Source organism: Physeter macrocephalus, chromosome 17 (genome assembly GCF_002837175.3).
Source record: "Physeter macrocephalus isolate SW-GA chromosome 17, ASM283717v5, whole genome shotgun sequence".
Classification (NCBI taxonomy): Eukaryota; Metazoa; Chordata; class Mammalia; order Artiodactyla; family Physeteridae; genus Physeter; species Physeter macrocephalus.
In genome coordinates, this window is record NC_041230.1 from 28,589,204 (window position 1) to 28,616,937 (window position 27,734).

Consider the following 27,734-nt stretch of genomic DNA (forward strand, 5'->3'; position numbering starts at 1 on the left):
TCCGGGAAGATCCCACATGCCGCGGAGCGGCTGGGCCCGTGAGCCATGGCCGCTGGGCCTGCGCGTCTGGAGCCTGTGCTCCGCAACGGGAGAGGCCACAAAAGTGAGAGGCCCGCGTACCGCAAAAAAATATATATATACATATATACAAAATAGAGCAGACTTCCTGCTCAATGACTGTTCACAAACCCAAAACATCCCTGTTAGCAGCCCCTAGACTGCGAAACAAACGTGACCCTCACTGAAGCCCCCTGGTAGCCCCGTCCGGTTACTCACACCCTCCCCCACCATCTTGCAACGCCCCTCCAGCAGCATAGACTTGTTTTGCCTGGGTTTAACTTCATGTAATGAGATTATACAGGATGACATGCTCCTTTGCGTCTGGCTTCCTGCATTCAGTATGTTCATAAGACCTATTCATATTGTTGCCATCCTTGTGCTTCCTTCATGCTCGTGGCAGTGCAGTCCGCTGTGTGCACGTTCACCATTTATTTATCCCTTTTCCAGGTGACAGGCATTTAGGGGACTCCCAGCCTGGGGCTATTACAAATAGTGCTGCTCTGAAAGTTCTCCGGTGTGTCTTTTGGTGAACATATTGCGTGTTTCTGCTGGGTGTTGCTGGCTCATCATAAGGGATGCATTTATTTAGCTTTGTAGTCACTGCCAAACATTTCTCCAAGAGGTTGTACCAATCTACACTCCTGTTGGTGACATGTGAGAGTTCCAGTTGCTCCACATCCTTGTCAACACTTGGTATTGCCAGCTTTTTTTTTTTTTTTTGCGGTACGCGGGCCTCTCACTGTTGTGGCCTCTCCCGTTGCGGAGCACAGGCTCTGAACACGCAGGCTCAGCGGCCATGGCTCACGGGCCTAGCCGCACCGCGGCATGTGGGATCTTCCCAGACTAGAGCACGAACCCGTGTCCCCTGCATCGGCAGGCGGACTCTCAACCACTGCGCCACCAGGGAAGCCCGTATTGCCAGCTTTTTAAATTTTATCCTGGGGGTGGGGGCAGGAAGGCATAGTGGCGTTGATTTCTTTTGGTTTTGCTGAGCTGAGTTTGAAGAATGACAGTGCTAAGTGAAGAAGAGGGAAGGGCGTTCCAGGCAGATGGAACAGCATGTGCAAAATTACGGAGGCATGAAAAAGTACTGTTGGCACTCTGTGTAGTAAACAGCATAGCTAGAGCCAGAAATGTGTTGAGGCAGTCGAGGGGGCAGGGGGCGGCGGCTATCAGGGTGTTTGGACATTGTCCTGAGAACAGCAGGGAGTCCCGGAGAGAATTTTCTCACTTGAGCGAGTACCTGCAGTGTGTCAGGCATTTTGTAATTTACACTTGATGGATAAGAAAACTAAACTGAGACTCAGAAAGACCAAATGACTTGTCCTGAGTCCTATTAGCAGAGGCTCTGGAATGCACATCCTTCCAAGCCTCAGTTTGCTCTTCTGGAGAATGGGAGTGGTGATAACACCTCGCTCAAGGATGTTGTGAAGCTATAGAAGTTAAAGTCCATAACACACTGGGCACAGGGCCTGGGGCAGGCGTTATTATTACTCTCATTTTATATCCTGTCTCCATCCCCACAGCCATACCACCCCCTCTCTTCCCTGCCAGCTGACAGGGTGGGAGTGGACTCTCCTAGCTCCCACAGTGAGGAAGGGCTGGCAGAGAACTCTAGCCTCAGCACCCTATTTTCCTGCCCCACGGCAGGTCTTCTAGGACCTGAAGGTTGCTCATGATGGTTAATCTTACGTATCACCTTGGCTAGGCTATCGTGACCAGTTGTTCAGTTAAACACTAGTCTGATGTTGCTGTGTAGGTATTTTTTAGATGTGATTAACATTTAAATCAGTGGACTTTTATTAAAGCAGGTTATCCTCCATTAGTGGGTGGGGCACATCTAATCAATCAAAGGCCTTAAAAGCAAAGACTAAGGTTTCTCCCAGAAGAAGGAATTCAGCCCCAAGACTGCAACATAGAAACCTTGCCTAGTTTCCAACCTGCTTGTCTTGTCCTGTGGATTTCGGACTGAAGACTGCAATATGAACTCTAACCTGAATTTCCAGCCTTCAGTTTTGCCCCGCAGATATCAGACTTGTCTTCCCCCGACAAGCTCATGAGTCAGTTGCTTAAAAGAAATCTCTCTCTGTATATGTAGATATCCTATTGGTTCTGTTTTCTCTGGAGAACCCTAATACAGTTGCCATTTGCCTTCCTGGATCTTTCTCATCTGGGAGGTGGGGTGAAGGAGGCAACTTAGATCTGGATGCATTCAAGGCACGTTCTGACCCTGTAAGTTCAGTAAATGCAGCCATCAGGGCCAGTAGGGACCAGGCATCTGGTTAGCCGAGGGTTCCAGTTACCAGTGTCACCATCTAGACCAGAGGCTGCAAACTCAGACATCTGCCAAGACCTCGTGGGAACTCAGTGTGTGAAGTTGGCAGGGCTTATATGGGGAACAAGTATGACATCTGCCTAATTAGGCCAAGAGCGGGCTAAACCAGAGCCCTCCCTGGTGTACGGTCAGCCACTGGTGGGCCGTGTAGCAGCCTCCCGCCTAGGAGCTTGGTGTTCGAAGTGTGGTCTCAGATGGGCCGCCTCAGCAGCGCCGGGAAGCTTGCTAGAAATGCAGACTCTCAGGTCCTTCCCCAGACCTGCTGCATCAGAATATGCCCCACCTACCCACCCCTCTGGGATTTGTGTGTTACAAGGAGGGCTTGTTAAAGCACAAATGCCATTCTGGGGACTCAGCAGGTCTGTCTCTTTGGGGCCCAGGAACCTGCCTTTCTAACAAGCTCCCAGGAGATGCTGAGGAGGCCCATCCGGGAACCACCCTTGGAGGGGAGAGAGCCTGAGGCCACCCCAGGATCCTCTGTTGTCACCGATTAGACCCCACTGAGCAGGATTTGCTGCATGATGAAGACCCAGGAGCCCTCAGCCCAGGAGACTAGCACCTTGAAGGGCGTGTGGGTGTGGGGTCTGAGTCTGTTATTCCCTCCCTGGCCCCCTATCTACCACCTTGGTCTCCCTTGGCATCTCTGAGCTGTGTCTTCCAGCTGAGAAAGGGAGCCTAGAACCATATCCTCAACGAATTTTCACTCCTGGTCCCCTTTACATACACCATAAACTTCACACACCTCTCCCCCAGCCCCCAGCCATCAAGAATCGCTGATAATAGCACAAGCTGCATAGTGTCATTCTAAAGGCTTTTACCTCATTTAATCCTCGACATCAGTACCTGATGAAAGCACTTTTGTTGTTCCTGTTTTTATAGAAGGGGAACAAAGACCAGAGAGGTTAAGTAACTTGCCTGAGATCACATAGCAGGTGAATGACAGAACCAGGGATTCAAGCCCAGCAGTCTGAGTCCCAGAGTCAGTGCTCTTACCCTCAGCACAGTACCGACCAGAGGACCGCACCCCTGTCCTTGTAACTGCTGCCAACAAGACTGTAGAGCAGGGGCTTCCCTGGTGGCGCAGTGGTAGAGAGTACGCCTGCCGACACAGGGGACACGGGTTTGTGCCCCGGTACGGGAAGATCCCACATGCCGCGGAGCGGCTGGGCCCGTGAGCCATGGCCGCTGAGTCTGCGCGTGCGGAGCCTCTGCTCCGCAACAGGAGAGGCCACAACAGTGAGAGGCCCGCGTACCGCAAAAAAAAAAAAAATCATCTAGTTTTGGATTTGTATTCAGTTTTTTTTTTTGCGGGGTGGGGAAGAGGTCTAATTTTGTATTGTATACCAGCAGGGGGCATTCTAATCTAGGTACAGCATTTCAAAGCAGTTTTTTTGGTAAAAATATTTGTTTCATTTGTTATATTTTTTTCAGTGAATAGCAAACTTTCATTTTCATTTGGAAACTTTAGATCTAAAAGGAAACTATTACATCAAATGAGAAGCCCGCGTACCGCAAAAAAAAAAAAAAAAAAAAAAATGGACTTCATTAAAATTAAAAAAAAAAAAAGACTGTAGAGCATTACTTGCTGCAGTTGGCACTGAAAACAGAATTTCATTTTTCAGATATCAGCATGCTTTTTCAGAGGGCACACGATGCCCCCCAGTTCTGACAGGCCATCCCGCTGTTGCACTTGCCCCTGCAGTGGGGGGCACCTCGGCCCTGCCCCTCCCGTCTCCCTCTTCCCCATCTGGGTCCCCAGGTCTCCACCTCAACCGCTGCCTCCCCCGCCCCCTACCGGCTCTCACCCCGCACCTGCCTCTCTTGGTGTCTCCCGTCACTGCCCGTCTCTGAACTGGGGCCCATGCAGGCCACCTCGGCGTCTCTTCCCCACAGTGGGTGGGGTGCACAGCCGTGCTCCTGGGTCCTGAGCTGCTGGGGCCAGTGATGGGCGGGGAAGTTGGAGTAGGGCAGCCCTAGCTCTTAGCCTCAGCACCATTCTTCCCTGGCTTAGAAGCACCACTGCCCCCTTCTTGGGCCTTGGTTTCCACTTCCGTGAAATGGGACATGAACCCCTCTAGTGCTGGCCTCTTGGAGCACTTATGATGGTCCCGGGACTGAGAAGGGGCTTTGTGATCTCTCAAGTGCTGTGTGTAGCGGGGAGGTGGTTGTGATTCCTCTGGGGCTGCAGATTAAAGAGCCTGCCTGAGGGGCTCCCTTCCTCATTCATTTGCCACAGTGTAGGTGCTGCTCTAGGTGTTGTGGAAACGGTGATCCCTCCCTTGTGGAACTTACATTCCAGACAGTGCACAAGGCAAATAGACAAGTTAGTAAAAATGGTTGTAGATTGCATTGATCTGTGAAGGAACCAGTGTGGGGCTGAGATTGCATTAGCTTGGGTGACCAAGGAAGGCTTCTGAGGAGGTGACATGAAGCTGACAACTAAGACCTGTCATGTGATGGGACTTCCCTGGTGGTTCAGTGGTTAAGAATCCGCCTTCCAGTGCAGGGGACACAGGTTCGATCCCTGGTCGGGGAGCTAAGATCCCACATGACGTGGGGAAACTAAGCCCGCGTGCCGCAACTTGAGAGAAGCCCGCGTGCCGCAACTTGAGAGAAGACCGCGTGCCGCGACGAAAGATCCTGCATGCTGCAACTAAGACCCGATGCAGCCAAATAAATCAATTTAAAAAAAAAAGACCTGCCATGTGAAGAAAAGCATTTCTGGCAGGGGAAAGAGCGAGTGTAAAGGCCCTGAGGCAGGAGAGAGGTTAGCATATTTGCAGAGCAGAAGGAGGCCAGTGCAGCTGGGGCACAGGGAGCGAGAGAGAGTGTGGCATAAGGTGGGGTCAGGTCAGGCCCTGTTGGCCTGGGGAGGATTTGGATTGTGTGACAAGGAAGGGCAGCCACTGGGAGATTTTCAGGAAGAGCTGTGGTAGCATCTGATTTGCATGTTTAAAGACTCCCTCTGGCTTGGGTGGGCGTGGAAAAGAGAGAGTCTGGGGGCTGGGGTTGCTCAGGGAGACCTGACATGGGCCAGGGAAGTGGAAGCGGGGAGATGGGGACCATGCATCTTGGCGGTGGAACCGACAGCACTAGTAGGATATGGGGGGTGAAGGAAAGAGAGAGGTCAAGGAGGATGGATTCCTAGGTTTCTGGCTAAAACTGGAATGTTCTAGACCTGTGACTCAGCACCAGACTCTCCAAATCCTGTTCTTCTGCCTAAAGGGTAAGATGTCTTAGGATCCCGGGCCAGGGGACCCTGTGGGAACTTAAGCCTCAGTCTTGTTCATTGTTGAAGTCCAAGAGTGCTCAAGGAATGTTTGCTGAATGAATGAATGGGAATTCCCAAGCCCTGCCCGCTCTTTGCCTCAGTTAACCCATCTGTAAAAGGGACTGCTAGTTTTGTATCCCCGCCTTCCTATTCCTTCCCCGGGGCTCTGGTCACCCCAGAAGGCCTGTGACAATCTGGGCCAGGAGTCAGGACCATCCACGAGCAGGCCCCAGCTCCCCAGGCCCCCTCTCCAGCCTGAAACCTCAAATTACCTGTGCTGCGATGCTGCACCAGGGAGCGTTTCCATCTTGCCCAGATGCGCATGGCAGGCCCAACCCTCCCTTAATGACACCTTGCCTGCCTGCCCTCCTGCTGGAGTAGGAGGGGAGGGGGCCCTGCCCAGCCTAAGCCGTGGTTTCTTTTTCCATTGCGTCAGGCCTCAGGGTCTGGCCTGCCCACCCGCTGCCGGCTGGTACAGAGGGGCCCACTCTGACTCCCGCCTGCCCCAACTCCAGACATCATGTGCTCCCCGTTTCGGGGATCCAGAAGGTTCCAAGCAGAGGGTGAGTTGGGGATGGGGGACCGACCTGCCCCTAGCTGGGGGAGGAGTGCCCCTTCCCTGCCCACTCAACACTCACTCTCTCTGGGGCCTGCAAGCTGATCCAGGTGGGGCCACAGTGGGCTCTGAGGAGCCCCGACCTTCCCCTGGACCTGGCCCTCCTGGCCACACCCTCAGCCAGGCTGGAGCCAGTGAGGGGTAGGAGGACAGTGCAGTAACCTAGGCGAGGGATGATGGTAGCTCAGACCAGGGGGAGGGCGGGGGAGAAGTGGCCCCAGAGTGTCCATACAAGCGCTTGCCTTTGCACCTGTTAGCCTGCGGGCATGTGTGTGCGTGTGTATCGGTGTGACGTGCACAAGGAAATGTGTGAACCTGGGTGTGTGTACCTGATACCCCTCAGGTACGGGATGAAAACAGAGGTCTCTGACTTGGCAGCAGGGGTGGTGGTGGCCCAAATGGCATCTAGCATGCCATGAAGGGGGCCTGTGAGGTGGAGAGGGGTGGGTGAGCTGGAATCCACCCCATTAGTGACGATGGGAGAGACAGGGGTGCGGGCAGGGTAACGCCAGAGGAACTGGTGACCTTGGGGGCACCGGGGTCTTCTTAGCTTCAGGCTCCCTTTGGCCTGGCTGACTCCCCAGATGCCCCCACCTGGTTCTAGGTCCCCACCATGCCCAGCAGTCCCCTGGCCCTGGCCAGAAGGCCATACGTTGGCCTGGGAGTCTGGAAAATTGGTTCACAGCCTGCCTCTGTTTCCTGACTGTGTGACATTGTACAGGTGACTTCTGCTCTGAGCCTCAGTTTCCTTATCTGCAAAATGGGGGTGACTCTTGTGCCCCCGCCACCCCAGGTAGTTGTAAGCATAAACAGGTGCTCTCTCAGCCTCTGTGTGGATGAGTCCAGCCCCCAAACACTTACCCACAAAGGCCAAGTTCCAACTCCTTGACTAGTATCTTATCCCCTGACTGTCGAGTGGGTAACTGGCCCTGCACTGCCCCAGAGGAGGGAGGTGAGAGGAGGCCATTCCTTCTGAGAGCACGAACCCACCTGACCATGCTGACCAGCACTGACTACAAGCTGAGCATGTCACCCGCATGATGTCTCTGATCCTTATTCACTCTGGCGAGGCAGGTCCTAAAATCGCCTCACCCTCCAGAGGGGGACACTGAGGCTCGTTCATTCACTCTAGAGTGTTTACTGAGTGTCTACCAAGCCCCAAGAACTGTGCCAGAGCTGGGATCCTGCGGTAAGAAGACTACCCAGCTCCAGCCCTCTAGGACCTCATGTTCCAGTCTGGCTGAGAGCTGCGGAGGGCAGCCAGGTCCTGCGGGCTGCAGGCTCCCAGAGGGAGCTGGGGCTTTATTCGGAGAGTGATGGAAGTCTTGGAGGGTTTTAAGCAGAGAGGTGACATGGTCCAATTTGTGTTTTTAAAAGCTCACTCCAGCCCCTGTGGGGACAAGGGGTGGTTAGACTAAGGAGAGGCAGCAGGGAGGCTGGCGAGGAGGTGACTGTCATCCAAGCGGGAAGGACCGAGCCACAGTGGCAGTGCTGGGCCCACTCCCTCCCCCTCTGACCCCAGCCCGCTTCCTGAGTGCCAGCCCCTCACTGGGCACACGAAGCCCCGGTCTGCAGGAGGCCTGCGCGTGTGTGGTCCCCTCTTCTGCTCCAGACACAGCGCCCTGGGCATACCTGGCAGGGAGAGGATCTGGACAGTGACAAAGCCGGTGCTCAGCCCCCTCCCTCCCACCGTCTGTCCCTAGAACAGAACCTCATTATAGTCACACGAGCCCAGAGCATCAGCACAGGACTGCAGTTTGCCTGCAGTGTTTATTCTTGTCGTGCAAAAACTAGTTTCCATCGGAGGGGCTGGAGAGCTGCGTGTGTGCCGCAGGGTGGCCATGCCAGGTCAGGGAGGGATGAGCAAATCCGTGACCCGGCGAGGGGAGCGGGGAGTAGGGGTGTCCAAAACGGACATCTTGCCGGGTGGCTGACGCTGGAAGGCGGACCTGGGTGAACTTCAGATGTGCCAGTGGAAATAAGATCTGACCACACCTTGTAGGACTGTGTCATGATGTGTCGTTAGCCCATGAGGAAACTGAGGCACAGAGAGCTGAGGATAAGGACCAACTCAGGCAAGATCTGAGTGATATGGAGCATTTGTCCATTCGTTGATTTATACACTTACCTTTTTTTTTATCCCACAAATGTAAACTGAGTGCCTCCTATGCACCGGTCACTGTGGTTAAGCTGGTGATACAGGATGAACAAGACAGATAATGAACAAAGTCAAGTTTTGGATAAGTGACCAGAAGGTAGCTTCCTAGTGGCCAAAGCGGTGAGGGAAACCTGAGCAATTACAAGCTCCATTGTAGCCGCAAGATGCCGATATGTCAGTTGCTCAGGAGAAGCCCGGGTTTTCCTGGCCAAATGAATGGGATGCCTGTGTCCACTGTGATTTGATGCTGATCTGGCAGGGGCAGCTTGGACCTGTGTGTATCTCACAGGTAAAGACGGACCAAAGCAGAGAATGACTTCAAAGACAAACTAAACACACCTACCGGAGACTCCTTTTTCTCGCATTTCCTGCCTTCTTTCTCCAAGCTTTTGCCCATGTCATCCCCGCTGCCACCCCGCCCCCCACACACTCCTTTTCTTCCATCTTTACCCACATCTTGAGGGTCAGGTGGTGATGCCTCCCCAGGGTGGAGTGGCGTAGCAGATGTCTGTCCCCTCTCTGACCCCCAGTGCTGTCCCCTCAGACTGCGAGGAGCTGCTGCCGCCGTTGCCGACCCCCATGGCCTACATGCCGGGTGGAGGGGCCCCAGCACCGGGGGTGGCCCCTGTGGGCTCCCAGTACTGCGTGTGCAAGGTGGAGCTGTCAGTGAGTGGCCAGAACCTGCTGGACCGGGATGTCACCTCTAAGTCCGACCCCTTCTGTGTCCTCTTTACAGAGAATGATGGCAGGTGGAGCGAGGTGAGGCCCCTCTGTGTCCAGCTGCAGTGGGTGGAGGGTGGCTCGGTCGCTGGGGAGGGGCTCTCACTGGATCCCAGGGACCTGGGGTCAGGCCCTTGGAAGTACTTGCAGTGTGGGCTGGGGGTTACTTAGAAAATTGTTATTCTGAAAATCAAATTTTATTTAAAACGTTTATAACAGTACTTAAAATAGTTATATTTGTGTTTATTATAATTCATAGATTTATATTTATATAATTTTATATTTAGTGTTTTATAATATTTTAAGTTACTATAATATATAGTTAAAACTTTAGAGTTTTGCAAAATGCTTGCTTTCATTTTTAAAATAACTTTCCCCTCTTATTCCTAAATGAGCACAGTCAGTGAGGAGCAAACAGAGAAATAGGGAACTCAGGCTTTGGTCCCAGAGCTGGATCAAGACCCAGCTCTGTCACTCCCTGCTGTGTGGCCTTGGGCAGGTGGCTATCCCTCTCTGAGCCTGTCTCCTCATCTGTGAAATGAGGACTTTTTTTTCCCTGCCTACCTTGGAGAGTCCCAGAGCTGGGGATGTTGATGGTGCCACAGCCAAGGACTTCTGAGCTGGAAGACTTTGGCCTGAGGGCTGGGGAAAGATGCAGCTTAGGGAAGGATATTGAGAAATCCAAACTGTTAAGACTTTCAACGTTTAAAAATGGCTTTGTTTCCTATTCCGAAAGGGGTCTATATTCATTGCAGTAAATTTAGAAAATCCAGGTAGACCTAGAGAAGAAAATCAAAATGGTTGGGAACCCGCCTGTCAGGGAGAACCAGCTGTTAATGGTTTGGTATCCAGCCTTCCAGATAGTTTTACATGCATATAAATTTTCCAAAATATGTTTCTGTTTTTCATAGTTATTTAATGAGGCCTCAGTGGGCGTCCTACAGAACATACTGTGGTTTACAAAGAGTTTCCACAGATGTTGGCTCCTTCTTATGATGCCAAGGAAATGGGCTGGGATTGTTGACACATTTTACAGAGGAGACCTGGGGCCCAGAGTGGGGAGGGACTTACCTGTCTCACCGAGCACGTTGGTGGTACAGCCAGAAGTGGGAGGTGGGGCATAAGGTCAGCCGAGGATTGCTGGGGGAAGCCCCAGGCCTGAGGCCAGCGTGTCCAGAGTCCCCTCTGACAGGTCTCCGGAACTACCCCCCACCGCCCCCGCCCCGCCCCTCGGGGAGTGATGTCCTCCCCCACTGCACCCACCCCCACTTGTGGCATGCCCCCCACCCTCCCTGACAATCTCTCTCCCTGCCAGGCCAGACACCCTGGCTAAAAATAGCTCAGGGCCAAGACCTCTTCTGCCCCTGCTGCTCTCTGGCCCTTGGAAATGGGATGGGTGGGAGGAAAAATCAACACAGCCCAGGCCCCAAAATAGACTGTCACCCAGACTCCGCGGTTTGGGGCCTCAGTGCAGAGAGGCCGGGAGGCGGGGTTCCTGTCCCAGCCCCACCAGAGACCCACAGTGCAAGGCCCTGCCCTTCCCCAGGCCTCGGTCTCCACAGTAGGTGGGGGGTGGGGGCCGCTTGGTTCCTGGTTTTGATATTCCAGGGTTTGAGGAAGGTACAGACACCTGCCTCCGGGGAGATGGGGAGCCCCTGACCTCACCTCCCCACTAAGTACCCCTCCTTCTCTCTGTTCTCTTAGCTTCCATGTAAAATGTGGTTTGAAAAAAGGGTTCTCCCCAAATAAAAAGGATGAAAGCCACAGGTGTCAAATCCTTTCATTTTACAGAAGGGGAAACTGAGGTCCAGATGGGAAAAGGGACTCCCTCTGTCACTTAACCTAGGCAGGGACAGGGTCCGACCTCTTACCTTGGAAGCTGGGTATGGAGTCAGGACCAGTGTGTTAAAAGTGTGAATGGTAGGGTCAGGACTGGGTTCAAATCTTGGCCCTGCCCTCTAGCTGTTCAACCTTGGGTGAGTCACTTAACCTCTCTGTCCTTCAGTGTCCTTATCTGTGAGCTGGGAGTAATGATTGTTTCAGCCACCCGGGTAACTGGCCATGAGTGCCTGGCACAGAATTGGGTGTTCAGCAAGTAAGCACCATGATTCCTTGTAGCCCAAGAAGGGTTGAACCAGCTACTTGACTCTGACGCCTGTTTCCCTGCCCCCGGCCAGTATGACAGGACAGAAACTGCAGTCAACAACCTCAACCCCGCTTTCTCCAAGAAGTTCATCCTTGACTACCACTTTGAGGAGGTGCAGAAGCTCAAGTTTGCCCTGTTCGACCAGGACAAGTCCAGCACGCTGCTTGAGGAGCATGATTTCCTGGGCCAGTTCTCCTGCAGCCTGGGCACGGTGAGCCGGGCTCCTCCAGGAGGGTGGGGTCAGTGCAGTGCCACCATAAGTCACCTGGCTCCCAAGGATGGGGCAGCCCCCTGGAGAGTCTGCTGCTGCCTTCTTTCCCTGGTCCCATTTTCCCGCCTGGCTCCCGAGGTGGCATCACAAATGCAGACAGCCTTGGGGGTCAGCAGGCACAGAAAGGGGGAAGTAGGCAGGTGGGGTTGGGGCCAGGCTGAGGTGTTCCCCTCGGAAGATACTGAGCACAGTGCCACACAGGAGAGGGGCGCCCTGTGGCCAGAGCTTCTCAGTGGTAGAAGTAAGCAAGTGTGGTCTTGACTTCCTGGGATGGGAGCATCTGACCAGCAACCAGGACACCCATGATAGTCCCACTTGATGGCTGGCTCACTGTGTGACCTTGGGCATCTTCCTTTCCCTCTCTGGGCCACATTTCCCCCTCCAGCTCACTCCCTGGTGAGCTTATGGAGGTTGCAGGGCTAAGAGCTCCGGATACAAGTTCCGATCATTGTTAATGGCTGTGTGCCCTAGGGCAAGCCCCACACCCTTCTGAGCCTCACTTTCCCCATATTTTACTTGGGGATAGTGATGACCTCTCTGCCCAGTCTATAGGGATGGTGGGTGAATAAAATGGAAAATGCTTCGAGAGGTTCTAGTGGAGACTGAAATGCCCTGGGCCTTCCAGGAGATGATGTTCAATGAAAAAAGCAAGGGCCCAGCAGTTACGTAAGAAGTGGGGTGTGTCTCTCAGGGTCCCCGCCATGTATCTACACCCTCAAAGGGTAACGGAGGAGAGAGCTTTAGGACCAGTGGGCAGGGGCAGGAACCGACAAGGGGTGAGGAAACCTTTACAGGGCTGACACCTGCCAGAAGCCCGGCCACCCCTAGCTTGGAGGGAGGGGTGGGGCAGGAAGTGGTGTTGCCAGGTCCTGGGGAGAGCTGTGGCCACCACGGGGAGGCCTCTGGACTAGAGCCGAGGCCGATGATGAACAACAAAGCTTCCGCCAAGGCTCAGCCCAGCCCTTCTCCCCTCCTGCTCTCCTAGCTCCTGGTGGCACCCCCATTGGCTGAACCCCAACAAGCTGTAAGACAGGGGAGCCAGGTGATGCAGTCCACAGTGGCATAGAGAAGGTGGAGAAGGGCAGAGGGTGGACCTAGGGAGAAAAACTAGCACAGGGAGACTAGGAACATGCTCACATTGGCACAAAGAAGCACTGGCCTTTTCCCCAAGAAACAGAACCGTGGTGGCACAGGGAGGGTGTGGGAATGGGGTGTACAGAGACGGGTGGGAGGGAGACTTTACAATGTGTTCCATTTGTCCTTTCTATATTGTATTGATCCTTGAACCCTGTGTGAATGTATTCACTATTCAAAGCAATGAAAATACATAGGAGGAGTCAGGGTTTGATCCTCTCCATCAGGGATCACACCCTGAGGGAGGGTGGGGGTCTCTGGACGACTCTCGGGGAGGCAGTAACGTGGCTAACCTCCCTTCAGCAGTCTCCAGAAAGTGAGCCTTACAAGAGCCTTTTCCTGGGGCCATCCAGGTCAGCAGAATCCAACTGCTGGGATTCTATCCCAGCTGTGGGACCTCGGGCAAGTGTCTTAACCTCTCTGGGCCTCAGTCTCCTCAGCTGCCCGGCGGGGTTAGCAGTGGTTGCTGTCTGCCTCCCATGGCGGGGATCACGCAGGGGGAGGTTTAGCCAGCGCCTGGCACGGAGCATCGTGCTGTGAGCAGTGCCTGTTGAGGATTTTTCCTCCCTGGGTCTCCTCCCCGGCCCTCAGAGTGAGCGCCTCTCCTTTCTCCCTCCAGATCGTCTCCAGCAAGAAGATCACTCAGCCTCTGCTGCTGATGAATGACAAGCCTGCGGGGAAGGGCTTGATTACGGTACCAGCCCCCCTCCCCGCTCTCTGCAGGCCCCCCCACACACTGCCCACTGCCCTCCCCCATCAATGGGCCACTTTCCTGGCAGATAATCACCAGTTTTGTTTGGAGTAAAAAGGCCCAACTTACAACTTAGCAACAGGTCTCTTAGCAACGGGCTTCTGGCTCCACATATGATGTGTTGGGGCTGCCAAACTGGGGAGTGGGGGGCACTGCCAGGGGTCCCCACGGTGGCTCCCCAGGCAGGGGCGCTACTCCTCCTCCCTGGAGGCCTCCAGAGCCCTCCCTGCAGGCCTCCAGAGCCCTCCCTGCATCCACTCCCGGCACTGGCCCCTCGGGGCGTCTTTCAGGCGTTTCAGGAGCGCCTTGCCCATCGGAACTCTGCTTGTGGCTGCAGTGCGCAATGATTCCTCTGATGCTCAGGGATCCCTACGAAGCACAGTGATTCCTGCGATGCGCAGGCCCTTTGAGCGGTTGAGCTCTTGGGTCATTAGACTCCTGGAAGGCAGGGAAACCTGGTTTTACAGATGAGGGAACTGAAACCCAGAGGGGAAGTGCCCTTGGGCGGTTCAGCTAGTGAGGTTCTCTCCTGGATTGTCCCTCTTCAGAGCCTGTGTGATGCCAGGGGTTCTGGAGGGAGGACGGCTGTACCTGTGTGTGTTCACACGGCGTTACTCCCCTGCCCTGGAGCCTTCCTGGCTCCCCACTGCCTGTGGAGCCATGCATTCCAGGCTGGGAGGGACCCAGCAGTCTCAGCTATTTTTTACCCCATTCATGTCCATGGCCTGGGTTCAAGGCAAACTGAATTCTTAGCATACCCTGCACTTACCTCAGGCCCTCATCCACTGTTCCTGCCACCTGGAATGTCCCCTCCCAGCCTCCCCCACCTCTTGGGGTTTAAAACCTCCCCATCTAAATGCCTCCATAAGCCAGCTGCCCTCCACATGGAAGCCAGCCCAGAAGGACCCCACCCAGCGGGTATGCCATCCTCCAGCATTTCCAGCAGTTCGCCTCCAGACCTGGGTTCTGTCCTCTTATGAAATGGGGGCAGTAATAGGGCCTACCCTATGGGGTTGCTGAGCAAGTCTCAGCTGGAGGGGAGGAAGGGGAGAAGGGGCCTCTAGCCTGGCCTCTGTCTGTGGTTCTCAGGGTCAAATAGCTCGTTAGGTGAGGCCATCTCAGAGGTGTGGGAGCAGAGGAATTCCTAGCTGAGGGAGGGCCCAGCCCACTTGGGTTGCTGTTGGCCAGAGGGCCTTCCTTGCCACTCTGGGGAGGGGGAGAGGGAGAGGCCCAGAGAAGGCAGATGGCAGCCTCGAGGTCACCCAGGTGGTGCATCACTGGGGCAGAGGGTCGTGGCTGATGGGGAGGGCATGGAGGACAGATGAGTGGTGTGAGCTGACGAGACAGCAGAGGGAGCTCGGGTGGTCCCTTGCCTGCCCTGGGCCTCAGTTTCCCTGGCTGCACAGTGAAGTTGTTAGAATTTCCGACGCCTTGGTGTTTTGAGGTGGTTGTGTGTGCTCCCTGGATCTGCAGTGGGGACATGAGAGGGTCTGTCAGGCTGCTCGCTGGCCCAGAGCCTCTCCCTAGGGCTCAAGACCACCCTCCATGTTGGGTCCCTGCTTCATCTCCCCCCCACCGTCTTGTGGCCCATCTCTTGAGCCACACTGCGGTCACTTTCTGATTCCTCATATCCAGAAGAGTTATTACCCACATCTTCCAGAAGATGGAAACTGAGGTTTGAGGAAGACGAGAGACTTGTCCCAGGTCACCTGGCACTACTCTTCCCCACCACCCCCCTCCTAGCCCTGGAGAATTGACTCCTGGGGCATCCTGTGTCCACCCTGCCTGAACGGAGGCCAGAGGGAACCTCAAGACAGACCCCGACCCCTGACGTTCCTCTGGCCTTACAGATTGCTGCCCAGGAGCTTTCAGACAACCGGGTCATCACGCTGAGCCTGGTGGGCAGGAAGCTGGACAAGAAGGTGAGGCAGGCAAGGGAGGGGGCTCTCCATCAAGGAGCAGCAACCCTCCCCCAGCCCTGGGGTTGTGTGGCCTGGGACTTCTGGCCACCACCTTCATTGCCCCTCCAGGGACAAGTCCATAGCACACGGCCCTACTGCCACCCCAAATTAGGACTGCTTCACCACTGAGGTAGTGAGTTTCCTATCACTTAGAGATATTCAAGACATGGCTGGAAACCCATTCATTGGGGCTCCCCATCCCACGTAGTGTAAATGCTAGGGTCCTTACAGTAACCTACAGGACCCCACCTGATGTGTCCTCAGCTCCCCCCGGCTCCCTGACCTCACCCCTTCCGCATTCCCTACTTTCATTCTGTTTTAGCCAAATCAGCCTTTTCATTGTCCTAGGATTAAACCAGGCACCGTCCTGCCTCAGGACCTTTGCACTTGCTGTCTTTTCTGCCTGGGATGTTCTTTACCCTGAATATTCTCATGACAGGCCCCTCTCTCACCTCCATGTCACCTCCTAGTGAGGCCTTCCCTGAAATTGCAGTGGTCCCTGATTTCCCACCCCCTCCTCCTTTATTTGTCTCCTTAACACTAATTGCTGCCTCATGTATATTACTTACTCGTTTATTTTATGTCTCCCCCTCTTGAATATAGCCTCTTTAGAGTCCATGTTTTCTTAAATAAATGGAGCTTTAAAGGATTCTTCTGCTAGGATAGTTTCAGTTTTTCAGAATCCCACTAAAATAAATTAAAATCCCATCCTGCTGGGTGCCTCCCTCGGCCCTGGGAACGACCTCCCTCTTGATGTCCTGCACCACTGAAGATGCTGGAATTGTAACTTCAACAGGCTCCAGGTCTTAGGGTCTCTGAGCCCAAGCTCTGGTAACCCCAAGATGGGGCAGTTTCTCCTGGGGCTGCTGCTTGGTCCCAGGGGGCTGCAACTGCCCTGGGCGTCTGCTGAGCCCTGCAGAGGCTGAGGGGAGAGGGGCCAGGCTGGCTCTGCCCACAGCCCTCACTCCTGGCGCCAGGTGTGGGAGGCAGCGGGGCCACACCCCCACCCCATCTGAATCCAGGGGAGTTATGTCTTCCTCACCCACATCCTCCCACTTCCTCCAGGACCTCTTTGGGAAGTCAGACCCATTTCTCGAGTTTTATAAACCAGGAGGTGATGGCAAGTGGATGCTGGTCCACAGGACTGAGGTGGGTGTGTGGGGCTCCAGGGGTCTCTCAGCCAGTGGGTCTGTAGTCCGGCCACACCCGACAGCTCAGGACGGGGCTAGGCAGTCACAGTCCTGCGGTACACAGGAAAACCCAAACTGGCCCCTAAAGGACTTGTTCCCTCCCCATCACAGGGACGCTCACTTCCATCCCCAGAGGCATGGCTGTGGGTCTCTCCACCTTGCCACTCCCTGTCCCATTGGGCTGGCCCAACCCCAGAGCTGTACTGGCCCTGGGCCTGAGTTCACCCTTGCCCCTCACTGTCCTGCAGGTGATCAAGTACACGCTGGACCCCGTGTGGAAGCCATTCACTGTGCCATTGGTGTCCCTGTGTGATGGGGACATGGAGAAGCCCATTCAGGTGAGGGGGGCTATGGGAACCCTGCTGCCCACCCTACCAGCTCCGGTCTCCTGGTTACCTGAGGCTTCCTGGGGGTGCCTTGGCAAAGCTCTTTCTTATTAAGATGGAAAAAGAACCCTTGTGGGGGGAGGGGCAGGAGACCTGAGTCCTTGTCCCAGGTCTGCCTGACCCTCTGAGTGATCTGGGCAGGGCCCTCATCTCTGTGATTCCCTTGTCTAAAATGGGAACAGAGTGACTGCTCTTTTTTTCCCGGAGGGCTGTGTGCTGCTAGCTAGGATAATGAATGCAGAATCACCTTGGGAACAACCAAGTGTTGTTGCTGTGATGAAGGTGATGATTACTAGTCTCTAAAAGCCGTAAGTCCTCAGGGGCCGTGTCTGAGAGCAGATGAGGTGAGGTGAGGCCCCGAGACCATGTAGGGATCCCCAGGCAGGGCACCAGGAAACTTGGGTTCTAGTTCTGGGTCTACTACTGCCACTGTGAGACTTTGGGCAAGTGCTTCCCACTCAGGGCCTCAGTTTACCCATCAGTACAATGGGTACAACAATTCCTGCCTTCCTTCTAGGAGTGTCATGGCAGCTAAGTTAGAGAGCATATCAAGCTGGGACTTTTTGTGCCCATCTCAGGAAAAAAATACCAGTCTAGGGAGGACTCCAGACCATGGCCCATGAGGCCAGGTGGGCCACAACCCAAGATAGATTAGCAGCCCAGTGTCAGGTGTGTGAGGTGTGCAGCTTCCTGCTCCAGAGGGAATGGCCTCCATTACTAGAGCGGGCACCCTTTCTTCTTTTCCCGGCAATCATGGAAGGCTTCCTGCAGGAGGCAGTTCAGGAGCTACCGGCATCATCCCAAGCCAGCTAGTCAGATCTGGGGGGGAGAGGGAGTTACCACCCTCCAAAAAAGGCATGGGATTTGCTCAGGGAGCTGAGAGGAGCTGGCGAGTGCCTCCTGTGGGGCAGCTCTGCGGTGACCTCGCTGCACCCACTCCAGGTTATGTGCTATGACTATGACAACGACGGGGGCCATGACTTCATCGGTGAGTTCCAGACCTCGGTGTCACAGATGTGTGAGGCTCGTGACGGCATCCCGGTAAGATGTGCACATGTGCGTGACCCCAGGACCTCAGCAGGGGATGGGGAAGGGGCACAGGTTTTTTAATCAGGCAGACTGGGGCTCAGATCCCACCTCTCTGCCTTATGACCTTGAGCAGGATATTTAATCTCTCTGAGCCTCAGTTTCCCCATCTGTCAAGTGGAGGCAGAAGAGTAGAGTGGGAATTAAATGAGATTAAACAGGTAAAGTACCTAGTGCATAGTGAGTACTTGGGAGCTGTCTATTTAACTCTGAGAAGCCAGGCTCTGGGTGACAGTTCTGGGTGCATGAGTGGACATGACGTGGATGAGTTGTCTGGGGATGGAGGGCAGATGCACACCTTCTGACTTTGGGCAGATATAGCTTGGCATGAGCCCAAGGTGGCAGGAACCATTTCTGGGGGGGCTTCCTGGAGGAGGCATGCTGCCCTTGGTCAATGCTGTGGAGTAGATTCTGGGGCCCAGGGGAGGGTCAGTCCCCACAGAAGGCCCAAGCTGAGCTCCTCTTTCTCCTGTGTTGCCCAGCGGGAATTTGAGTGTATCAACCCCAAGAAGCAGAAGAAGAAGAAGAACTATAAAAACTCGGGCATCATTATCCTGCGTTCCTGTAAGGTGAGCCAGCGTGGGTGGGCACGGGGCACAGTCCCGGTTTGGGGTCACACAGAGATATATCGCTGCAGAAGAGACAGAGCGTTGGGTTTGGAGCCATCAAGGCCTGGGTTCAAATCCTGGTTCTGCCATGTCCTGGCTCTGTGACCTGAGCTTAACCTCTCTGGGCCTCAGTCTCCTCATCTATAGAATGGGAAGGTTAACAAGGTGAAGCATGTAAAGTGTTAGTCTCATATCACATTCCTTTGTGGAAGTCAAGGAGGGCATGAGGTGACCTTCCAGGTCTCCCTGTTGGAGGGTAACTGTAGGGAGTTACTGCTTCCCAGGCTTGCCCACTGCATGTTCAGCATCAGAGGGAGAGAGGATATCAGGCCAGGGTGCCCTGTCCTCTAGCAGTGACATTAGTGAGGGCTGAGGTTACTGGCCCGTGGTGTAACTGGGGCCACTGAGGTCCACAAAGACAATGAAGTTTGCACCGGCAGTGGCCAGGCTGAGGTCAGGGGCCAGGCCCCCCCTGGATATCTGGTGGCCACGTATCTGCTGGAATCGGGTAGGACATTAAGGAAGGCAGCCAGGCCAGAGCAGCAAGAACCCTGGATGCTGGGCCTGAAGGTTCCAAGTCCTGGCACTCTCTCTACCAGCTGGCCGACCCCAGGCCTCAGTTTCCTTGTCTGGAGACTAGGATTTACGTGAGCATTCAGTGAGGTCACAATGTAGCAGTGCCCTGTAGAAGTTAAGCTGGCAGGTTGCAGCATCATGATTTCGGGTCCTTGTTTCTGAAACTTGGGTCATTCACATCCCCCTTCATGATTTTTTCCACCTGCCTTATTATGTTTTGTATTCAGCCCCTCCTCCCCCCATTTTGGTGTCTTTTTTTACTTATATACATTTATTTTGAAAGGAATCCTTCTAACGCCACCAAAATTGGAAGGCCAGTATCCTTTGCCAAAAGGAGGCAAAGACCATCCAAACAAACAATGTTTTAGCAGCTTTATTAATTATTAAATTACAGCAGAAGGCCTTGAGCCAGAGGCCTGGCCTCTCTCTGTTCAAAGTCGAGGTTGGTAAGGGCTGGAGAGGCTTAAGGACCAAATGGCAACAAATTGAGACTTTCTCTGTCATGTAATTGGTAATTGGTAGGTATGATTGACACTGGGCCCTGGGACACTGCCTGGACTCGCGCGTGCGTGCGTGCGTGCGTGTGTGTGTGTGTTTGTGTGTGTGTCTCCCACCTGTTGGTAACCATTGCTCTGAGTGCTTTGTTATAGAGGGATTTGGGTTTTGTTGTAATCAGATCAGGTCCATCTGCCTTTTTCCACCTCCTTGACCCCTGTCAGGGCACAGAGCAACAACTCCCCAAAGATCATCTGTGGAGTGTGGCCAAGTGAAGGCAAGCCCTCAGGTACAGGGCAGGGGCCCACTCAACCCTCTGATTCCTTCCAGATAAACCGGGACTACTCCTTCCTGGACTACATCCTGGGAGGCTGCCAGCTCATGTTCACTGTAAGGCTCTCCCCCATCCCACCCCACCCCAGTGAGGATCCTCCCTAAGGGCTTGGGCCATGATTGCAGCAGGAGGGACTTGGGATAAGCTTCAGGAAGGATCCTCCCCAGGGAAAGGGGTGTGTCTGGCCCAGAGGAGAGGGTATTGGTGGATGGGCCTGAGTCAGGGCTTAGCTGCAGGTCAGGGCCTGGCTGCCCAGCCCTCAGAATGTCACTGGTTACATTTCCTCAGAAGGAAAAAAAGCCAAATTCCTCCCCACTTCCCTTCCTGCCTCATCTGCTGTGCCCTCATCCTTGCTCACTCAGCTCCATCCACACTGATCCTCCCCCAACACGCTAAGCTCTGCTGTCTCAGGGCTTTGCATTTGCTGTTCCCACTGCCTGGAATGCTCTTCCCCAGAACCTTCTCTTGGCTGCTGCCCTGCCATCCTGCAGGCTGTGACACAGAGGTCACCTCCCCCCGATGCCTCCTGTTCCTCGTCACTTCTCCTGTTTTATTATCTTCAGGGCACTTGCCACTCTGAATTTTCTTAAGTATTTTTCACTTGTCCCTGTCCCACTAGCGACTAGTGACTGTGAGTGTCCTGAGTGCGGGGCCACTGTTTTGTTTTTTTTCCCCTCCACCCTAGGTGTATCACTCAGTGCCTGGCACATAGCACCTGCTCAGTATATGCTCATTGGAAGAATGAATTGTCACTCTGCCGGTGGCCTGGAGTGTATGCCCCATAGACTTCTCCCATTCCTCACCCGAAGGGAGGCCTCGAGCCCAGAGGAGAACCTGCCAGGGTCCCATACTCTGCCCACTTCCCACCTAGCCTCCCTGCTCTCTATCACTGCTTCTGATCCCACAGGGGCTGGAAGTCATCTGCAGGACTATAACGAGGCGCAGGGGATTGGCCTTGTTGACCTGTAACCCCACTGGTCACCACAGCCCCCCTCCCCTGCAGAGAGGCCGGGCCCTATTATTCCTCCTGCGTGCATGTATTCACTCAGCAAATGATACCAAGCACCTCCTGTGTGCCAGACTCCAGGCCGTGCCCCTGCATGGGTCCCTGACTGATCCTGAGTTCTCAGATGGCCATCTCATGCCCTGGGTCCCTCTCCTCGTCCTCCCAGCGGGGCAGTCTTGCCCGCCCCTCTGTGCTGGAATTCCCTCGGGGCTGAGAGAGCAGGTGGAGCCCAGTACCCTGCCCACCCGCCAGCTCCAGCTCCTTGTGGGGCACCCACCTGGTGCTCTGTGCCCAGCCCTGGGCCTGGCTCCAGGGCCATTGTGTCTTACCTGCAGTGATCATCCAGTCTGACTGGGAAGGCAGGCACTGCCCTACCAGGCAGCCCCAGGTCCTGGTGCCCCTTGGTGGTCTGAGGGGTGATGGGGAGATGGCTTGGTGCGGGGGCGAGGTGTCTGGGAAGGCTTCAGTGGGGCAGTGGCATCTGAATTGGGCCTGCAAATTGGAGGCAAATTAGATAGGGAGACGAGGTGGCCTGGCTCTTCAGGTAGAGGAAAACTCATGAAAAAAGGCCTGGAAATGGGAGATAAGTGTGTGGGTTGGGACAGTGAGGCGGGAAAAGGAATTTGGGGCTGTAAGTTGGCTTTGTATCGCATCTGGGCAATAGACTTTATGCTTGGGCAATAGGGAGCCACAGACGGTATTAGAGCCAGAGGAGTAATACAGTCAGACAGTTTCCAGGTTTTGGACCATCTTTTGGAAGGGTGGGTCAGGGTTGGGAGATGAAGTGGGCTTCCTGTGTACCATCAGCCTGTCTGTTCCCTGGATGTGAGATAGGGAGCTGGAGTCTCTGGCCACACTGGGGGTGGCCTTTTCCCCCACTCTGCAGGTTGGGATAGACTTCACAGCCTCCAATGGAAATCCCCTCGACCCTTCCTCTTTGCACTATATCAACCCCATGGGCACCAATGAATATTTGTCAGCCATCTGGGCTGTTGGGCAGATCATTCAGGACTATGACAGGTAAGCTTGGGGAGGGACTCTGACTAGTCACCTTGGGCTCCATCCATCCTGGGAAGCTCAGCTTTTCAAAGCTAGAAGGGACCCAGAGATCAACAAACCTAGAAATGAGTAGCATAGGACATGCATACGGTTACTGTCCCTTCCTATACCTGTGGCAGACATTGCTAATCAACTGCTGATCTTTGACTTACTGAGCCCAGATCCATACTGAGATCCTTCTCCACACGGTACACCGAGTAAGAAAATGAGTCAGGATAGAAAATGAAATTTGTTTGCTATTGCTGTAACCTCCACTGTTAGAGCTGGGGGAAAACAGGCCTAGGATGTAGATAGAGAATTTATCCAAAGTCACCCAGATCAAGGAACTGGAACCCAGACATGTTGATTCCTGTACCCACCACCTAATGGCCTAACAGTCTCACTCCTGTTGGGAACTTCAGAGGAGCAGCCAGCATGTGTGGGTCCTCTTCCCATGACCACGCTTCCTGGAGATCTTTGGGTGGAGTGGGGACAGTGGAGAGTCAGGGAAAGCTGTGTAGAGGGTGTGGCCACCAACAGGATGGGCCAGATGCAAAGTCAAGAGGGCCTTGGAGGATCCAGAAGTCACTTGAGGGTTGTGGTGTCATTGTCACAGATGGTGCTTGTTCGGACCTCCAGGTCAGAGTGTGGAATGACCAGGAGGACACATGGGGAGCAGGGGAGAAAGGAGCAGGTCCCACAAATTTGGTAGGAACAAGAGCAGGCTCAGGAATCCTGTGTGCACTTCGGCCTCCTTGAGAGAGGCAGCCTAAGGTCCAGCTTCTGACTCCCAGGGGTCTCAGGGCCTAAGGGGTGGCTGTGACCCCAGGCCACATTAAGAGAGGTACGGCATGCAGAGCAGGGGAGGTGGAAGTCCCCACCTTGCATGGTCGGGTGGAGGAGCCTGCTGTTGCTGCTTCAGAGACCCTTGTATCCAGCTACCCACTCAGCCTCTTTGCTGAGCCTTCTCATGAGCATTCATGCATTACTGGACACTTGCTCCACCCCTACCCCTCTTACCCTCTTCCCCATCTCAGGGAGAGGCACTACCACTCACTGAAAACCCTTCACTTCCTTTCTTTCCTTCATCTCCCCCATCGTTCCTTCAGGAAATCCTTTCAAAATATGCTTGAATCCAGCCTCTTCTCCCACCCCCACTGCTTCCAGCCTGTTTGAGCCACCATCACCTCCTGCCCAGAGCGATTCAGTAACCTTCTCACTGGTCTTCCTGCTTCTGCCCTAGTCCCTGACAGTTTGTCCTCCACACAGCAGCCAGAGGATTCTTCAATAAATACATGTTGAATGAATGAACAAATGAGATACAGTCCCTGCCCTCAGGGAGATCCCATTTGAGGAGGAAGATAGGGAAGAAATCACTGCGGTTCCAAGAGACCAGTTTACATGTGAGACAGGAGCTATGGGAGCACCAAAGAGAGAGGCATCCTGGGGGTCTCAGGGAAACCCACAGAGAATGGGCCATTTGAATTGGGCCTTAGAGGATGAGTAGGAGTTTGCCACAGGGAACAGATTGGGGAGAGGTAGTTCAAGAAGGGGTGCAGTAGGATTGACGTTGGAGCGTGAAGATGCCCTGTGTGTTTGGGGAACAGTGAATAGCCAGTGGCCAGGGCTGGGGGAGTGGGGAATGAGGGAGGGCAGGTAGAAAATGAGACTAGGCTCTTGGGCTAGATAATGAAGAGTCTTGAACGCCAAGCCAGTGTTCTTTTAGAATTTTTCCCAGCCATAAAAGGGACGTCAAGAAACAGCCAGTACATTTCCCTTGCATCATGACTGTGGTTTAGGGATTGCCAAGGTCCCCGTTTGAGAAGGATCTAGCTGTACTCAGGCCCATGGTTAGGAGTGCTGTGGTTGATTAGCAATGTCTGCCATAGATGTAGATGGGGGTCAAGCCTCTTATTCACCAGATACCCAGAAGTGGGTTTGGGCTCAATAGATCATTCAAACAGAGCTTTTTCTAGAGGTGGTGAGCTTTTTCTTTTTGTCCGTGGAGGTGTGCAAGGCAGAGTGGGCCCAGCCCTGGGTAGGGGGTTGGGAGGGTGAGCGTGGGTAGATGAGGCCCCTGTCTGATTGTCTCACAGTATTTTTTTCTCCTTTCTCTGATTAGTGATAAGATGTTTCCGGCTCTGGGCTTTGGGGCGCAGTTACCCCCAGACTGGAAGGTAAGTGAAGCCAGACTGTTTCCTTTTGGCTGAGATGGGATTTGCATGTATAGCCTCTCTGGGATCTGCTTTGGAAAGATTGGGCTATCACCCAGCTGCCCTGCCTTCTCTGCGTTTACCCCAAACCCACATGCATTTCTCAGCCTGAACCTCATGCAGGCAGTGGGGCTAGAGCAAGGAATAAGTTATGATATCTGTCCCCTGGTACCCCAGTCAGGTGGGGAAGATGCTAGATTTAGCAAATAAAAATATAGGATAGCCAGTTAAGTTTGAATTTCATATAAACAAGTTGTTTAAGTATGTCCTAAATGTTGCCTGGGACATACTTATACTAAAAAATTATCCATTATTTATCTGAAATTCAAATTTAACTGGGCATCCTGTATTCTGTCTGGCAGCCCTAAAGACAGGCAGTGTCTTCAGTGCTGAACGGGGCAGCAGTCCCTAGAGGAGGGCCCCAACCTGGCCTGGGGGTATCAGGAAGGCTTCCTGGAGGAGGTCAGGTCTAAGCCAAGAGGGGAAAGGAGAGTAGGAGTTTGCAGAGTGACTTGAGGTGGTGACGTGGCAGGCAGAGTGTTCAGGGCAGAGAGAGTAGCCTTTGCAAAGTCTGGGAGGCAGAGGGAGCAGGGTGCTTGGAGGAACTGAAAGAAGGTGGGCATGATGAACTCTCCATGAAAGATGGGCAGGATGGGGAGAGATGTGGCTGGAGAGGTGGGGAGCCAGCCGCGCAGCAAGCAATGGGTGGGTCTACATGGGGTGTTATTGGCATTTTTGAAGGCTCACTCTGGCTGCTGAGTGGGGACTGGCTGGGGTGATGGTGGGCAAGATGAAGGGATGGAGAGAAGGGGCAATGTCCATTACAGGTGAAAAAACAGAGGCTCAATGACTTGTCCAAGGTTATGTTCAAAACAGGGAGCCTGAATTCCAACTGGGCAGGTGGACTCTCATGTCTATTCTCAGAATGTGCTACCCTTCTGATGAGAAGCCTGGGGCTGTGGGCATAGAGGACTCCTAAATCTACATGTATGTCTCAGCCAGTGGCCCCTCTGGTCTGCCCTGCTGTACCACATGCTGTTTCCAGAGTGAGCGTTCCCCTCACATCCTCTCCGGGGAGGGCAGTTTTTACCTAGAATTTCAGGGAGTGGCTCTGTGGCCTGTTGGCCATTGTATGGTAGGGGGCAGGACCCTGTGGGACCACAGCTGGGCCTCTGGGCAGACACGGTGATGCCACTGGGGGCAGGGCGGGCTGGTGCAGCCAGGCCCAGCACGATCTCGTTGCTAGGACACCAGCCAGCTTTCAAAGAACTCTGGCTGAATGAGATGTTTTCTTGCGCAAAAGCCTCCTTGGAAATGTCAGGGCAAGTCTGGGGAGGCTGGGGCTTGGCCAGGCTGGGGTGCCCGGTGGTGCCAGGAGGGATGCTGGAACGAAGCTTGGAAAGGGCAGATGCTCTATCCCACCTCCCCCTGCTGCTGGAGCTGGCCAGACCTGGCCCCTCCCGGCCCCTTACCTTCCCTCTCATTCTAACTCACCTTGCCGTGCCACATGAACCTTCTGTTTGTTCCTACCTCAGGGTCTTTGCATGTGGTCTTCCCCTGGCCTTTTGCCCCCTTTCACTGACTTCCCATTGCTGCTGCTTAGCCGAGAGATCATTTCCTCTAGAAGGACTACCTTGAGCGTGCGCACATGGGGCCCCTCCTCCCTGCCCCAGAACTTTGTGGTCACTCTGTATGTGCTGATTTGCTCATTGTCTCAGGGAGGGCACTTGGTCTCCTTCTTGCTGTGTCTGGCTCCAGGCATGCAGTACGTGATTGCTGACAGTAAATTTGGGGCCCAGTGGCCTGAACAGACAGAGGTGTTGGTTCTCTGAGTGTGGGAAGTTGGAAGGAGCGTGCCACTCGGCTGCCTGCCCTCAGGACCTCAGTCCCTCCCTGGGCCTGGTCCAGGTGAGCCCCAAGAGGACCCCTGACCTGGGTAGTGGCTGAGGGACTCAGGAAACATTGGCCTTTCCAAATGAGCCAGAGTTAGTCAGATGAAGAGAGGCATCAGGCTGGAGGACAGGCCTGCACAAGGTCTGGGGTGGAGAGGAGCACAGTTTATGACTTTCCCCACTTTATAGATGGGAAAACTGAGGCTCAGAGAGGATGGTCACTCTGAGATCCCTTTGACTCCCTCCATGCCACCATCCACTGCCCTACCAAGACCAGAGGGAGCAAGCAGCCTTTTAAGTAACTCAAGACCATGGGCTGGGCCTGGCCAGGTGGGGTGAATGGGACCATTGATCGTCAGAAGGCAGCAGGGAGTCCCAGGGCAAAGACCTGTGGCTGGCCAGTCCCCAGGGGCCCCTAATCGGCTTGGGGTGGCCTCCGGGAAGCTTGTCGTGTTTGCTGGCATTTCTTGGGCAAACTAGGGCAGCAAGTGTGGGAGGGGACTGGGCTGCTACAGACAACGTGAACTCGTGTCCCCCAGATCTGGTCCCGGCTCTGCTGTGGCTCACTCGTGTGACCTGGGCATTCCTTGGCCCCCTCTGAACCTCAGTTTTTCCACCTGTGAAATGGAGCTGCTGGGTGGAGTAGATGACTTGGGAGGCCTCCAGGGTAGATGGGTAACCTCCCACAGCCCCACCCACTGGACCACCCGGCCCCACTCTCCCCTTAATAGAGGAAAAAAATGGAGAAGGAAGAATTTGGGTGGCCGAGAAAACAATATTAATCCATCCCTATCAGGAGGGGGCTTTTCCCCCCTGGTCTCTAAAATCTCCTAAAATCTGATTTTGCAGGAAGTCGTTGGCCCAAGGGAGGCCTGTTTCCCTGGCAACCATTTTCCTCGCTCAGCCCCCTCTGTACAAGCCCCCCCCTTAGTCACTATAGAGGCTCCATGAAGTTTCCATGGCAACAAGGACCTCCAGCCCCCACACCTGGAGCCCGGGCTGGGGACAGGGTGAAGAGGGCCCCTGGGCAGGAACAGGGCCCAAGAGGGGCATCAGGGGAATGGCTCCATGTCAAGCACTTAGGGCTGAGGGAGCAAAGAACAGAAAAGCCCATTCCCCTGAACAGGTAGAGGTCTTCTCAGGCTGCCAGGCACAGGGCAGTGCTGGGGTGAATTCCTCTGCTGAGTCCTTCCCGTCTTGGCCCAGGAGGGCTCCCCGAGGTCAGCGGCCCAACCCCTTTACCAGGCTTGAGGGGTCTGGGCCTCAGATCTGTTCTTCTGTGTCGCCTCAGCACCTGGCTTCCCCTCTCTGGGCCTCGGTCAGTTTACTTGTAAAATGCGGATGTCGGGCTTGGTAAGGCCTCCCAGCACCCGCCTGCAGTGTCTCGGAGCTAAAGCATCTGCCTGGGATCGTTCGTGCCTGTACTGGAGCACTCCTCCAGCCTCTGAGGGTCGCGGGGGGGGGGGCGGGGTCCCTTCCCCCTGGGC

General features: G+C 54.4%; 1 protein-coding gene across 3 annotated transcripts in view; it reads left to right on the forward strand.

Annotated features, from left to right (window-relative positions):
- CPNE2 (copine 2) overlaps positions 1–27,734 on the forward strand; it is a 62,581-nt gene that overhangs the window by 20,395 nt on the left and 14,452 nt on the right. For 2 of the 3 annotated variants that reach the window (XM_055079078.1, XM_055079079.1), the window contains exons 2-12: positions 8,985–9,199; positions 11,338–11,517; positions 13,331–13,405; positions 15,313–15,384; positions 16,489–16,572; positions 16,862–16,951; positions 17,942–18,040; positions 18,568–18,654; positions 20,095–20,154; positions 21,991–22,124; positions 24,265–24,319. In XM_055079078.1, the coding sequence (XP_054935053.1) occupies positions 8,985–9,199; positions 11,338–11,517; positions 13,331–13,405; positions 15,313–15,384; positions 16,489–16,572; positions 16,862–16,951; positions 17,942–18,040; positions 18,568–18,654; positions 20,095–20,154; positions 21,991–22,124; positions 24,265–24,319 (1,151 nt within the window). Of the gene's footprint in view, positions 1–3,918; positions 9,200–11,337; positions 11,518–13,330; positions 13,406–15,312; positions 15,385–16,488; positions 16,573–16,861; positions 16,952–17,941; positions 18,041–18,567; positions 18,655–20,094; positions 20,155–21,990; positions 22,125–24,264; positions 24,320–27,734 lie in introns of those variants that run through there. The other variant, XM_028478370.2, reaches the window with a different exon arrangement.